A 13,161-nucleotide genomic window follows, 5' to 3' on the forward strand; every position below is an offset into this window, starting at 1 on the left:
CTCATTGTGCTGGAGGATGATGACAGCAGAGCGCCTCAAAGTCGTGAGTGTTGCTGTTGTTGTGGAAGAAGAGATTGTCCTTCAAGATCTCCCTGATCTGCCAACTGCTTTTGCTTACCTCTTTGGGCTGATCTATGCTTTAAACCTCAAGTACCCAAAAAATCTCAGGTACACATTTGAAACTCTTCAGGTTTTCATGGAACTTGGAACAGACCTCTCTGCAAAGGTCAGAGCTCTCAAAAACAAACTACTTCAGTGAAGCCACAAGTTCTGGCTCTAGAGTTGTTGACCTCTAAAAGTTCCCTTCTGTCCAGCCAACACCATGTTTTATGCTTTAGATTTCTTGTTGTGTATCATACAGGTTATATGGTCTTGTATAAATTACTTGATATTTTGAGGCCAGAAGTTACTGCACCTCATGCCAGCTTAAATAGAAGTCTACAGTCACTTTGCGGTAAAACAGTCCAACTTTGCAACAACTTTTCACTCCTTTCCCGGTCAGCAAGCATGATGTATTTGGTGTCAATGGATACGCTGAAATCTCAAGATTCATATAAAACCGTTTTGCGCTACCTTAAAAATTAAGTCCGCTAGATTGTCAAACGTGTTGATGTTGCATTTTTTTTATCTTGTGCAGTACGCGAGGAGCCTCCAGCCGCTAGGCCTAATTGTTATTAGTAAGGATCATTTTAGATGTTTATGTTGTTTTAAAATGTTATGCTTAATGTTTATAGCCTGTACTATTGACAACATCATTTAGTATGTTTTCACAAAATGCAATTTTGATATTGTAATACTTTATATTACAGTTGTGGTCTATATCACTGTTGTGGTCAGAGGTGTAAATGTTCAGAAATCCTATGTGTTTTATTGTAGGACTTTCTAGGCTGTGACCTGTCTGAGACTTCTTAAAGGTACTCTATGTAAGAAATTTGCAGATTTGTATGAAAAAATGGGACATGTTGATGCACATATTCATGTGAACATGGGAGATTATAGCAGTATGGCTAATTTCCACTTCCCATTGGCAGGTTGGTTTTCAACATACGTATAAATCACATTATTAATAAAACATGCAAAGTTACGTGTTAAAGTTATGTGTATTATATTGCAACTTGCCCAATTGCACACTAGATATAAAGTGCTATTTTAATTTCACAATTCTCAATACATTTTACAATAATTAAATACCAACAATGATAATTTTATAATACTGAGAGAACTAGAACAGTTATATAAAGTGCTTGTTGAATTGCAGATTACTCTGTTGCCTAAGAATGAAAGATGATAGAATTGCAGACGTATTACAAACTACAATAATTCATTAACAGTTATAATTTGTGGGTACCCAACTATTTTATTATAAATTTACTATTCATTATTTGCGGGATTAGTACATTCAAAGCTGCAGATTTGTATTACGTTTGTGGGCAGTTATTACGTTTGCGGGTGTAACTGCATAGTCTTCTTGAAGAAACTGTGTTTGGATTCAAACCTCATCATCCACAATTTCACCAATAGACCAAAAACAGCAATATAAGGTAAGGATATTGGTCAGCAAAGTGGTGCTTTGGACGTAAGCTACAATCAGGAAATGTGTCTGTGAGCAGGCTTCTGTGATCAGACAACTTGATCTCCAGGTAGTGCAATATTTAACAGGTGAATAAAAACAGGTGAGACAATGATTTTGACTATTTCTTTGAGGTCCATCAGTATTTCTCATGCAGGTTCTTGTTCTGGCACACTCTTTCCGACGATAAGAGGGAGAAATCGGAATACCAATTTTCGTGGTTATTGCCATCTATGCTGCCTTTTCAATATTTGCTTTAGAAATTCCCTTTATTTTATTCACCCAGAATTCAAGCTAATCTGTGCTAATCTGTGCTAGTCTATATTGTGAATGCAATCAAGTTCAAGTTTTTCTGTGGAATCTAATCTAGGACTACTTGTTGATGAATCGCCAGCTTCAGGATCAACATTACATGGCTGGTCTGTGACATTAGACTGCAAATCGCCAACAACCTTGACTGGTGTCAAAAAATCTCTAAATTATGGTTTTTATGCGTCCGTGATGTATGTGCATCCATCCATTTTCCTCCGCTTATCCGGGTCCGGGTTACGGGGGCAGCAGTCTCAGTAGGGAAGCACACCAAGGCGTTCCCAGGCCAGCTGTGAGACATAATCCCTCCAGCTTGTCTTTTCCCGGCTGGGGATGCCCAGAACACCTCACCAGGGAGGCTCATTTCAGCCGCCTGTATCCGCGATCTCATGACCAGAGGTGAGGGTGGGAACATAGATCGACCGGGAAATTGGGAGCTTTGCCTTCCGGCTCAGCTCTCTTCACCAAGATGGTCCGGTACAGTGACCGCATTCCTGCCGAGGCTGTGCTGATCCGTCTGTCAACCTCACGCTCCCACAAGATCCAGAGATACTTAAACTCCTCCACCTGAGGAAGGACCTCATTCCCAACCCAGAGGGAGCACTCCACCCTTTTCCGACTGAGAACCATGGCCTCTGATTTGGAGGTACTGAGTCTCATCCCAGACGCTTCACACTCAGATGCAAACCGTCCCAGTAAACGCTGAAGGTCACAGCCCAAAGAGGCCATAAGAACCACATCATCTGCAAATAGCAGAGATGAGATCCTCAGGCCCCCGAACTGGAATCCCTCAACACCTTGGCTGCGCCTAGAAATTCTGTCCCTGAAAATTGTGAACAAAATTGGTGACAAAGGGCAGCTTTGGCGGAGGCCAATGTTTACCGGAAACAGGCTCGACTTACTACTGGCAATGCGAACCAGACTCATGCACCGTTTGTACAAGGACCGGGTCGCACATAGTAGCGCGCCACTAATCCCGTACTCCCGGAGCACCCCCCAAAGGACACCAGGACACTGAGGGACACGGTCGAATACCTTTTCCAGATCCACAAAGCACATGTAGACTGGTTGGGCAAACTCCCATGCACCCTCAAGCACCCAGGGTGTAGAGCTGGTCCAGTGTTCCACAACCAGGACGAAAACCGCATTGGACCTCTTGTAACTTCCAACAGTTCGACCAACAGTCATACCCTTCTCTCCAGCACCCTGGAATAGACTTTCCCAGGGCTGAGGAGTGTGATCCCCCATAGTTGGAACACACCCTCCGGTCACCCTTCTTGAAAAGGGGGACCACCACCCCGGTCTGCCAATCCAAAGGTACTGTTCCCGACTTCCACACAATGTTGAAGAGACGTGCCAGCCAAGACAGTCCCTCAACATCCAGAGCCTTGAGGAATTCTGGGCGGAACTCGTCCACCCCCGGAGTTTTGACACTGAGGAGCGTTTTAACCACCCCAGATACCTCAGCACTGTCCACGTATGTGTCCTCAGACTCTGCTTCCTCTATGGAAGGTATGTCAGTGGGATTGAGAAGGGCCTCAAAGTATTCCTTCCACCGTCCAACTACATCCCCAGTCGAGGTCAGCAGGCCCCCGTCTCCACTGTAAACAGTGTGGACTGGGCACTGCTTCCCTTTTCTGAGGCGCCGGATGGTTTGCCAGAACCTCTTTGAGGCCGACCGAAAGTCGTGCTCCATGGCCTCACCGAATTCCTCCCACACTCGAGTTTTTGCCTCGACAACCGCAGAAGCCGCGGACCGTTTGGCCTAACGGTACCTGTCAGCTGCTTCCGGAGTCCCACAAGCCATCAATGCTCGATAGGACTCCTTCTTCAGCTTGACGCCAGCCCTGACCTCTGGTGTCCACCATCGGGTTTGGGGCCTGCCGCCACGACTGGCACCGACCGCCTTGCGGCCGCAGATCCGGTCACCCACCTCAGCAATGGAGGCACGGAATATGGCCCATTCGGACTCAATATCCCGGTCCTCCCCCGGGATGCTGGTGAAGCTCTGCCGGAGGTGAGAGTTGAAGACTCGACGAACGGGAGACTCTGCCAGACGTTCCCAGCACACCCTACACCCACACTACTCGTTTGGGTCTACCAGGTCTGTCCAGCATCCTACCCCACCATCTAATCCAACTCATCACCAGGTGGTGATCAGTTGACAGCTCAGCCCCTCTCTTAACCCGTGAGTCCAGAACATGCGGACGCAGGTCTGATGATACGACTACAAAGTCGATCATAGACCTGCGGCCTAGGGTGTCCTGGTGCCAAGTGCACTTATGGACATCCCTACGTATGTTCAAACATGGTGTTAGTTATGGACAAACTGTGGTTCGCACAGAAGTCCAATAACATCACACCGCACGGGTTCAGATCAGGGAGGCCGTTCCTCCCAATCACGCCCCTCCAGGTCACACTGTCATTGCCCACATGGGCGTTGAAGTCTCTCAGTAGAACGACGGAGTCACCAGCTGGGGTGCTCTCCAGCACCCCCCTGATGGACTCCAAGAAGGCCGGGTACTCCGAAATGCCGTTTGGCGCGTACGCACAAATGACAGTCAGGACCCTTTCCCCAGCCCGACGGCGTAGGGAAATGACCCTCTCGTTCACCGGGGCTGACTCCAACACAGAGGCACCAAGCCGGGGGGCTATTAACAAGCCCACACCAGCTCGCCGCCTCTCCCCTGCAGCAACTCCAGAGGAGAACAAGGCCCAGCCCCTCTCGAGGAGTTTGGTTCCGGGACCCAAACTGTGGGTCGAGGTGAGTCCGACTATGTCTAGTCGGAATATCTCAACCTCTCGCACAAGTTCAGGTTCCTTCCCCACTAGAGAAGTGACATTCCATGTCCCAAGAACCAGATTTGGCCGCCGAAGACCAGGTCACCCATGCACCCGCCACCCAACACACAATGCACCGGACCCTTATGTTTGCCCCCGTAGGTGGTGGGTCTACGAGGGGGAGATCCTGTGTGGCTTCTTCGGGCTGGGCCCGGCCAGGCTCCAGGGGTGAAGGCCCGACCACCAGGCGCTCGCCTGCAACTTTTCGGCAATTAGACTAGAAATTCCACATTTTCCGAAATTTTGCAAAAGTTTATATGTGAGGTGGCACCCCTAAATCTCAATGGATTTCCTCAAAACTTTGCAAAAGACATTTTTATGTTCATTAGAAAATAATGAAATGCCAGCCAAATTGATATTATGAAATGAAAATTTCCCATTCAAATTTGATGCACCCTAATTATATATATATATATATATATATATATATATATATATATATATACATACATACATACATTCGATAGCTTCACCTCAAGATCATGACAGCTGAAAAGAATGTCGGAAATGTGGCTTTTCACGTCACTTTCCCCATGAAGGTTTAAGAGGTTTCCCACACCACCACGAAAGTGCAGTTGAAGCAACCTGAAAATAAACTTGATTTCTTTACAGAAATCAAATAAATAAATAAAAACATGCTGGGGAAAGTGCAGTTTTTCAACTTTTGACTTTAACCTTTACTTTTGGAAAATCCCATGTTATTAGGATTAACATGAACAGAGACAATATTGACTATTGACTATTAAAAATTAAAAACAAAAGTATAACAAAAGTCTAAACAATCCTCCAGGAGTCAGTGGAGAATAAAAAATAACATTCATAAATCACATTAAATTGCACCAAAAACATTATTTATTCTAAAACAGGGGCGGAATAGTCACAACTATACATGGAGTGGAAAAACATTTTAGACTTTTAAACACCATATCAAAAAGCTTGTTTTTCCTGACTCGGCTTTACACACTTTTGTTCTGTAAAAAGAAAAAAAGAGGAAGGTGACAAAGTAACTAGTTATTAGTTGTATTATTATAACCATGATAAGTGGTTGATGCCGTTACTGCATTGTACTGAGTAAATATAATGGTTGTACTGGCCCGTAAGTTACTGCACTGCAGTGAATAGAAAATTAATAGATGTGATTCGTAGCAGATTGAGGCACTCATACACAAACAGAGACATAGTGTTTGTTGTTGTTGTTTTGTTTTTTTTTTTATCAAGATACCCAAAGTTAGAGTTAAACAAGCTTCTGGGAAAATATGCATCAAATCATGTATATCTCAAAAAAGAATACAATGAGAATATTCTGATTTGGTGTTTTTGATGCAATATTGTTGCTCCACAAGCTTAATTTTTGCTAGTATACAAAGACAAACAATACTTGAATGCCAGTTGTTTTTCTACATTCAAGACATGGTCACAATGGCCATTTTTAATCATATGCCCACATCGCTAATATATTAGCACGCTGCATTCATGATTTTTGAAGTCTTGTGGATAATAGCAATGTCAAAAGTGAAAATAAAAGAGACTGATATTTATTGCAACCTGTGTAGCTTTGAGATACACGCAAAGATATTACATTGTTTTTAGCATATGGACAAGGATTGAATTTGTTGTCGTGTAACACCGATGTTTACCACAATCCGTTCTGCTTCAAAATTGACACAAAGACTATATGTCTCTATATGCTCTATAAGCATTTGAGAAAAAGGCGAAAAAGGCCCCGCTGCCATGTTAGCATCACAACAGTTTTCCGTATTATCATACAGCATGTATCACTAACACTTGGCAATGCAATAGTCACAGTTGGTAGCCATTGTTTTTAGTTTAAATTGTCTTTCGCTAAAAAAAAAAATGGATAAAGTTGGTGCTACAAATATCGTTTGAAAAAAAACTGCTTAACTGCTAAGCTGGCCTGAGGCTAACGTGACATTTTTAAAGTGATATTTTAAAGGTTTTGTGCAGAATATCAAACTTTTAACATTTTTCTTTCTTCTTCATGTCGTTGAGGGCAATTCTGATGTCTAGCACAGACACATGCTCACCAACTTTACTAATGTAAAAACAAGAGCAACCCTCCATGCAACACAAGTATGCACAACAAGTGGGACCATTATTATTATTTGTAAGAAACTATAAAAACTAATTCTGTAAAAAGAAGTCATGATGAAACCAACAAAGAGGAGGATGGGGTGAAACAATTATGTTCACATTATATAGTCAGTGTTAAAAATAGAACTTCACCCATTACTTTTACTCTTTTTGCACTTTTTGATTATATACATTTATGTACATGTCATTTTTTCTATCTCTTCATTATTTATGATCATTGTACTTTCATGTTCCTATCAACAGTTTACAAAGAAACATTGCCATCAAATGCATATACTCTTATAGAAAGATGTGCTTATTTTTTGTTTTGTCGTCGTTAGTTGAAGCCAAAAAGGGATGCTGAACAGAAAGTAGTCACAAAAGACAAAAAAAAGCCCTAAAAAAGATTGGGTGATTTTTAACAGCTTTGGGTGTGGCTAAGAGGTGCACAATGTTGTTTGTGCAACAAATTGGTGAGAATGCAAAAGCAGAAAAGCAGCTTAAACCATATTTTGCCATTGTTGTGTATTATTGTGAGTGAAGATGGCCGACCTCAGTGTTTCTTCGCCTCTGCTCTTTAAAGTGAGGCAATATTTGGGCTGGCAACTACAAGCAAGCAAAAGGCGCTTGAAAAATAGCTACAATCAACACAGTTCTGAGGGAATCCACGGTGTTGCTGGGAAACGTGAAACTCCATTTATTTATCATATCTAAACACATAATCATATTTTTCTCCAAATCCACACTTTGGCCGGAGATTTGGAAAACCTCAGTTTTTAGTACCAAATATCTGCGGACTCCTGTGGATGACAGGCCAAATTGTGGAAAAATAACTCTGTTTGATGAGATACCCGACTACGTGTGGACAGGGCCTTAGTCTCCTCATTTGTTTCCACCTTGGCAGCCCGACACAGTGCCTGGTGTCTCCCAGAACCACTGACAGTGGTCCAACATTATCTGTTGCTCTTCAAATCGCAAAACATTGCACGCAAGAGTAAATAACTATGAGTAAAAGAGTAAAACTATGGCTGGATCCAGCATTTGTGAGCTATGGAGTTGTGCTTGCTCACCCGCTAAATACTTGGTTAACTAAATATGAGAGTATAAATATGAGAATGTCCTTTTATTTAATTACTTTTAGTTTCAAGCTAATTTAAAGGGGTTGGAAGAAGTGAAAATTGTATATTTTTTATTGAAGCTAAAGATCTTAGCATTTGCTTCGTGCGTCAAAACTGGCATAAAAGTCAACTTTTTTTTTACTTACCCCTGCTCTTACAACTGAAGTGGTGATTTTGCGGGATCTCAGTTTGAAAGGTCTGTAATTGTTAAAATACATGGACCTATAGGTGTGACATGCTTGTAGTACCAATATGAACCACAAGAGGCAACAGTGACCCTCGCTATCAAAACTATGGAAGAGTTGGAATGTAACTCTTTGCAATGATGTAATTGATGATGCGATACATCGCCAACTAGTTTCCATAACATTAAAAACAAAAAATATGGAAGCTTACAATGCAAAGATCAAGATTTCTGACAAACTGTGCATACGCTGTCAGTTGTTCAAAGTTTGACCCTTATTTACTGTATTTATTTTTTCAAGATTGACTTCTGTGATTAAGGCTCACCAAGCAAAGGACGTCAAAGTGCCTTGAACGCAAATTTGAAAATAAGGTAAATTATGTTTTGTGTGTTTATCTAAAACATGCACACTCAAACACAAAACACACACACACACACTCCCATATTCCCTGTGATAGAATTTGTGTAATCTCTTGTCTATTTCTTTCACAGCCTTTAAAAGACATCGAGTGATCAGTAATTAACAACTATCACAAAAGAGCCAAAAACGTCAAAACTGAAGGTAACAATATAACACACAAAATACTGTTTTTTTCATTAAAGAAGAAGAAGAAAGTTGTATGTGCAGGAGAGGAAGATGCAAAAGACTGTTAATAATTAATACAAAAGTTCACAGTCTTGTACAGCCTTGCACCAGAAAGGATGGGGATGTCAATTTTAAAAATAAAAATCACCTCAGCTGAGGATTAGGGCGTTTCAAACAAATGTGAAAAAAATTGATTTTGATTAAAAGTGGAATTTTCTGCAACGGAATATTTGGAAAAGAATGAGTTACTGAGGTGAAACCCGACATTGGATGGAAGGACGGAACACCATTCCGGAAGCTTCCACTAATAGTGACGCATTTCGGATTCTTGCAAAATTTCCAGATGAAGATGTTGAGAATTAAGGAGGTGTAGCCTCCAGTGCAGGATGTACTGACAGTCTTTTGTGACATCACAATGTTTTGTTTTATAAGGAATTGGGGGGCGAGGTGAATCGGGTATGGAAGTTGAAAGTTCACATCATGACATGGCGACGGCGATGCAGAGACAGGTGGTCAGAGCGTGAGAAAGAGCGGTCGCACTCGGTGCAGCGGAAAGGTTTGATTCCTGTGTGCTTGCGGAAGTGCCGGGTCAGCTCGTCGGAACGGGCGAAGCGCCAGGTGCAGCCCTCCCAGGTGCAGTGGTAGGGCTTCTCACCTGGGATGAAAGGATAACTAACATTAACCGGTTAATCCTTGTCCACCCTTCTCTTCATTGTTTTGGTTCATTCTTACCTGTGTGTATCCTCCGATGAGCTTTGAGGTGGGAACTTTTAGTGTAAACTTTTTTACAGCCTACATAGTCACACATGTGGATCCGCCTCCGTTTGATGTCTGGAGAGTCTGAATCAACATGTTCCAAGTCCATAACTGATCTGAAAGGAAAGAGGAACAAGGATCAGTGTGAGCTGGTGACCAGAAGGGGTACCAAAGACATGCTGAGACTTGTATACGGCACCAAAGTGGATTTCGAACTGTCAAACCTAGTTTCTGGAAATGTAATGGATTGGTCATAGGTCATTATTTTTCTTTGTATATTTAGTTACATCCATCCATCCATTTTCCTCCTCTTATCTGGGTCCGGGTCAAGGGGGCAACAGTCTCATTAGGGAAGCCCAGACTTCCGGGCCACAAGCCCCCTCCTCCAGTTCCACTCAGAGGACACCAAGGTGATCACAGGGCAGCTGTGACACATAATCCCTCCAGCGTGTCCTCAGTCTGCCTCGGGTCCTTCTCCCGACCCAGTATACCTCATCAGGGAGGCGTCCGGGAGGCATCCGGACTAGATGCCCAAGCCAAGCTCAACTGGCTCCTCTTGATGTGATGGAGCAACTTCTGTACTGTTTTTTTTTTGTTGGTTTTTTGTCCCGTCCAGCCATTGGGGCAGATAGTATTATTTATCTAAATGCCCTTACATGCCAAACAGATTTGCTCTGCCAGGGATAAGTGGAGGCTATACCTTCCCTGTTCGATGAAATTTTATTTGGCTTTATTTGATGTTTTTGTGATGCGAAGTTTGAGCGGCCGGACCGGAGCAAGAGGGGACACATATATACATACATATACACACATAAATACACAGCATGGGGCCCACTGCCTGGAGACTGCCGAACGCCCCTCCCTCCAAGGGCACGGGAGTGCCCGCGACCCAGGACAGTCCAAAGGAAGCACCGCCAACCGCTCCCCCAGGGCAAGCCCCAGCATCAGCTGGTCCCAGCGGGACCCCCAGGAAGGCTAGGCAAACCAGACCAAATCATCCCGCAGCCCAGGCCACCACGGGGGAGGCAGAAGGCTCTCCAGCCCAGCCCGCCACACCACACCTGTGTGTGTAATGATGGTATTGTGTAGATGGTGCAATTAAAAAAAGGCCTGCTCCAAAGGGCTGACCTATGTGTGGTGTATGTGTGTATATGTACATATGAGGTAATTAGGAGGACATCTGAGCTGTGGTGGGTCCCATGCCCAGACCCCCCCAAGATCTGAGTGTCTATAGTGCGGTTAAAATTGAAGGGTGACTGAGCCAGAGGAATGTTGAGGGCAAAGGAGCAGCCACAAGGAAACCCCTCACCCCCGCCACATCCAATTGCAGACCACCCCGCAAGGTCCTACATGTACACTATATTAAAAAAGTATTTGCTCACCCATCCAAATGGTCAAAATCAGGTATCCGAATGACTTGGCCTGACCACAGGTGTATAAAATCAAGCACCTAGGCATGCAGACTGTTTCGACAAACATTTGTGAAAGAATTGGCCGCTCCCAGGAGCGAGGTCAATCCGTTGTGGAACTGTAAACGGATGCCACCTGTGAAACAAATCCAGATTTCCAATTTCCTTGCTCCTAAACATTCCTCCTAAAATGGAAGAGTTTTAGAACAACAGCAACTCAGCCTCGGCCCAACTGGCCTGCACCCGATAGAACACCTTTGGGAGGAATTAGAGCGGAGACTTGGCGCCAGGCCTTCTCCACCAACATCAGTGTGTGACCTCACCGATGTGCTTTTGAAAGAATGATCAAAAATTCCGATAAACACACTCCTCAACCTTGTGGACAGCCTTCCCAGAAGAGTTGAAGCCGTAATAGCTGCAGAAGGTGGGCCGACATCAACCCTATGGGTTAGGAATGGGATGGCACTGAAATTCATATTTGTGTCAAGGCAGGTGAGCAAATACTTTTGGTCATAAGTGTATGTGAGGTGGTGCAATGCAGCAGGGAGGACAGAGGCCCCACACGCCCACCCTGCAATACCGACCAACTGAGCAGGGCAAGCCAGCACAGCAAGACATGGGCTGCAGGACCGACCACAAGCCCCACCCGGCCCATCATGGCAACCAGTCCGGCCGGCCAAATCCCCCAGCGATGGCCCCTGGCTGCCCCAACGCAGGGTGCCCCACCAGGGCAAGCCACGCACCCGGGGACAGGCCCCACAACCACCAGAACAGCAGGGACTGCGCCTTGGTGACACATCCATCACCATGGCAGCCAAGGGAGCGACACCACCGAGATTGCAGGCGAACCGGGACCCACATGGAGCAGAGCACAACCACGCCCCCAAGGCATGTGAGCTGAAAGCGCCAGGGTGGGACAGAGACACATGGTCCACACGGCAGAGCTCACAAGAAGAGCGACACCCCCGCGGACACAAAAAGCGAATAACCCCCCCAGCCATGCCCTCTGCCACGGCGCAGACCTGTCATCTGCACATATGCCGTCTGCCCACCGACCAGCCGAGTCGGACCCCCCGTAGGCGGTAAGACCACCACTAGACCGGAAACAGAGGGCGCCAGCCAGGCACCAGCAAATAGCGGGGGCCAAAGTCCCCTCACGACCCAGATCCCACCACCCTGCCCCCAAGCAAGCACCCCCCACCAATCCTGGCCAGCGCTACGCAGAGCACCACCCCACCTGCCGTCCACCCCACACCCACAGTCATATACAGTGCTATCATGGCATAAGAGAGGCCCAACTAACCCATTTTTACATCTCTGCTGATTTTTTGCATTGAACTGCCAGCTAAATTGGAGTTCCAGCTGCTATTGACGAGCTGTCAATGTGATGACCCTGGCTGAAGTCCAGTGTTTTGCTAGCGTTAGCGATTTAGCATCAAACTACCACAATGATGCACATTAGCACTCAAAGTAATCAAATCTTACCTTCATGCATTCCCAAATAGTATCAGCATTCGGGAGCAAGTATGAGGTGAAAGAAAAAGAGGGAAAATACATCCAAATACATCCATACAGCCCTCTTTGCATCGGAGAACGGTGCGTCGTGCGCTCAGTGGCCATCGAAAAAGTAGGACAAATCGCAAATTTCATTAAACAGTCAAAAACTGTGGAAATAGTATTGTATATAGTTTATAGTATTGTAATAAAATAATATTTACTGTAATATAATGATTAATTTTTATGTATTTCAATGTGTTTTAAAAGAGAAATGAAGTGACATTAGGTTTGCAATTTGGATGAAATGTTTTATCACAATTGGCCTATGTTTGAGTTGTTTTCATTTGTACATTTCATGAAGGAAAGGTGCATTGTGGCAATTTTTTAATAATATTCCTTTTTTAATGTTCCTAAATAGGCTTTTTATTCACAGACATTTAGAATTTACAACCAGTATCATAGATAAACAAGAGTCAGAAATTGCTTTATAACCTTTTCCATACTGGAATATCAGAATTACTACTTTTATTTTTTAACAGAGGATATTATCGCTTTTTCACACAGGGTCATGTAGGAGATTTGGGCACACACAGCGCCGAAAACACTTTTAAAAAGATAAGATCGCCTTTTATTATCAACTCTTATAAAGTTGGGTTCACAGCTAGCAGCACAAGTCCTTTTAAGCACTGTGACCAACAACAAGCGGGCCATGGGTGGAATTAACATTAACGAATTATACTGTGTGTGTTCAGGTCTGAATGTGTGAGGATGCTCCACTGTGGTTCTACCTGTGTATGACG

General features: G+C 44.2%; 1 protein-coding gene across 2 annotated transcripts in view; it reads right to left on the minus strand.

The window, feature by feature from the left end:
- Window positions 1–5,368: 5,368 nt before the first annotated feature.
- klf8 (Kruppel like factor 8) overlaps window positions 5,369–13,161 on the minus strand; it is a 102,843-nt gene continuing 95,050 nt past the window's right edge. For both annotated transcript variants that reach the window (XM_058087900.2, XM_058087901.2), the window contains exons 6-7: window positions 9,432–9,571; window positions 5,369–9,354 (exon numbers count right to left, since the gene is read on the minus strand). In XM_058087900.2, coding sequence (XP_057943883.2) covers window positions 9,173–9,354; window positions 9,432–9,571 — 322 coding nt within the window. In that variant the 3' untranslated portion in view covers window positions 5,369–9,172. The remainder of the gene's footprint in view (window positions 9,355–9,431; window positions 9,572–13,161) is intronic.

Source organism: Doryrhamphus excisus, linkage group LG21 (genome assembly GCF_037039965.1).
Source record: "Doryrhamphus excisus strain RoL-2023G ecotype Guam linkage group LG21, RoL_Dexc_Guam_v1.1, whole genome shotgun sequence".
Lineage (NCBI taxonomy): Eukaryota > Metazoa > Chordata > Actinopteri > Syngnathiformes > Syngnathidae > Doryrhamphus > Doryrhamphus excisus.